At 38.4% G+C, this 2,440-nt stretch overlaps 1 protein-coding gene across 1 annotated transcript in view; it reads left to right on the top strand.

Annotated features, from left to right (window-relative positions):
- The first annotated feature begins 1,544 nt into the window (after positions 1-1,544).
- The window catches only part of LOC106012182, a 2,021-nt gene continuing 1,125 nt past the window's right edge, over positions 1,545-2,440 (top strand). The window contains exon 1 of the mRNA XM_013084300.2: positions 1,545-1,710. Coding sequence (XP_012939754.1) covers positions 1,552-1,710 — 159 coding nt within the window. The 5' untranslated portion in view covers positions 1,545-1,551. The remainder of the gene's footprint in view (positions 1,711-2,440) is intronic.

Here is a 2,440-nt window from a genome sequence, read left to right as displayed (position 1 = left end):
GGTCGACCTGCACGTAGGCGTTCTAGGACTGGCTCCATTGGCCTTGATGGCGCTGCCTCAGGGGGACAATGACAGAGTGTGACACTGCAAACCTTCTGACTACTCCTCGGGCTCCAACTCCATCCTGCAGCCATGTTTTAGCTATGGCACGATCAAAGTCTCTCAGATTTTGCCTCGGTAGTATATTGATGCGATACTGGATTTTGCGCAAACAGAGGCTTATATTGCCACCAAAGTGAGCACAGTTCGAGACCGTACGTCCGTTTATGACGTGCACCAGAAATTTTAAGGGAGGAATGTCTGTGGTGTTGCGTACAAGCCGATGAAAAACAGCACATTTGGCTAAAATTCCCCGAGGATGCACATAGTGGCTCTGCCCCTTTAGGGAGCTTTGCAGTCCGCACTGGTAATCTATTAACACTTTCAAAGCAAAAAAGTTTGAAACATTCCTTGCTGTCTTTTTTTTTCTTCAGATTTTTTAAAAAAGCACGGCTCCCGGTCAAAGTGGTCCTTTACGTATGTTGAAGTCTGTAAGTAGGCCTACCTAGTGGACCAAACCGTCGGGACTCGTCATAATAACATTATTGGAGCACAAAAATCCTCGCGGAATGTTAGCCAAATTTGCAAGTGGTCTTTAACGCTATCCGCACGCCCTGGGTTCATTTTGTACCCCGGGTTGTATTCTTCACAATTTTGAATAATTCTAGTGCAAAGATCTCTTTCAAACTTTCAATATTTCTCCCCAAAAAAATAAATGACAGACTGCTATGCAAAGCGTACGGATCGGATTGTCGGGTAAATTTCCTCTTCGGAAAGTAATGCACAGAGTTCCCCACGTCGTACGGATAGGATAGTGAACTCGACGTGCGGATAGGGTTAACTTATGTTGAAGTCTGTAAGAATATTATTATTATTGTCTCTGTACTATCTCTCTCAGATGAATATTATTATTATTGCCTCTTTACTATCTCTCGCAGATGAATATTATTATTATTGCCTCTTTACTATCTCTCTCAGATGAATATTATTATTATTGCCTCTTTACTATCTCTCTCAGATGAATATTATTATTATTGCCTCTTTACTATCTCTCTCAGATGAATATTATTATTATTGCCTCTTTACTATCTCTCTCAGATGAATATTATTATTATTGCCTCTTTACTATCTCTCTCAGATGAATATTATTATCATTGCCTCTTTACTATCTCTCTCAGATGAATATTATTATTATTGCCTCTTTACTATCTCTCTCAGATGAATATTATTATTATTGCCTCTTTACTATCTCTCTCAGATGAATATTATTATTATTGCCTCTTTACTATCTCTCTCAGATGAATATTATTATTATTGCCTCTTTACTATCTCTCTCAGATGAATATTATTATTATTGCCTCTTTACTATCTCTCTCAGATGAATATTATTATTATTGCCTCTTTACTATCTCTCTCAGATGAATATTATTATTATTGCCTCTTTACTATCTCTCTCAGATGAATATTATTATTATTGCCTCTTTACTATCTCTCTCAGGTTCCCGCCGTGCTATGTGGCTGTCTGTGTCCGGACATGTAGCCATCTGTCTGGCTCTCGCCATTTCCCCCCACGTCTGGCTATTCTTCATCGCTTCCGCCTGGTTAGGCTTCTTCCGGGCCGTTACCAACACGGTGCCCTACATTCTAGCCAATCAAATCTCACGGGAGCAAGTAAGCAAATTATTTCTCTTTGGTGGTACCTTGGAATTCAGAAGTCTCAGCGCTCATATTATGCAGTTGCGAGCGCCGTAAAACCTCTACTAAAACAAACAAGAAATCTCAAAGATGTTATAAAATATTGTTTACAGTTGAAGTTTGAGTATTTATATTTTTATAGTAAGAGTTTTACGGCGCTCGCAACTGCTTAAGGCCATAGAGCGTGCGAATAAAAAAGTCGGTTCTATCCGGAACAGTTCACTGCACAACATGATTTTGGTCAATATTTTCTATTAAAATGTTAAAAAGCTAAAAATTTGATGTAAATAAATTCTTAATTTAAATTAACTTTTTAAATAACAATTAAAATATTGAGGTTTGAGTTTGAATAAAGAGAAGCACGCCAACACAATAAAAGTCATTAGGCCCTACAGTGCTGGCGGGAAGAAGCAAGACAGATAGGCAAATATAACAGAGGGAAAGAAAAGAAGTAAGACCTACCTGAGGCACCCTCCAACCGCTCACATTTTCCAAAGTCGTGATTACGTATAGTCTAACACCACCAAGTTTGTTTGGGTTTTTTTCTGAAAGACTAAACCCGAAGGAAAACACACAATTTGTAATTACTTTTCTTTATGGTGCATCATCATCTGGGTTGTTTGTTTTTGTTTTTTGTTTGTTTGGTTGGGGGTGGGTGCTTTTTGTTGTTGGTGGGGGTTTTTTTTACTTTGGTATTATTTTTTTT

The sequence above is a fragment of the Aplysia californica genome, unplaced genomic scaffold, assembly GCF_000002075.1.
Source record: "Aplysia californica isolate F4 #8 unplaced genomic scaffold, AplCal3.0 scaffold00283, whole genome shotgun sequence".
NCBI lineage: Eukaryota > Metazoa > Mollusca > Gastropoda > Aplysiida > Aplysiidae > Aplysia > Aplysia californica.
This window is presented reverse-complemented; position numbering and strand designations above follow the sequence as displayed.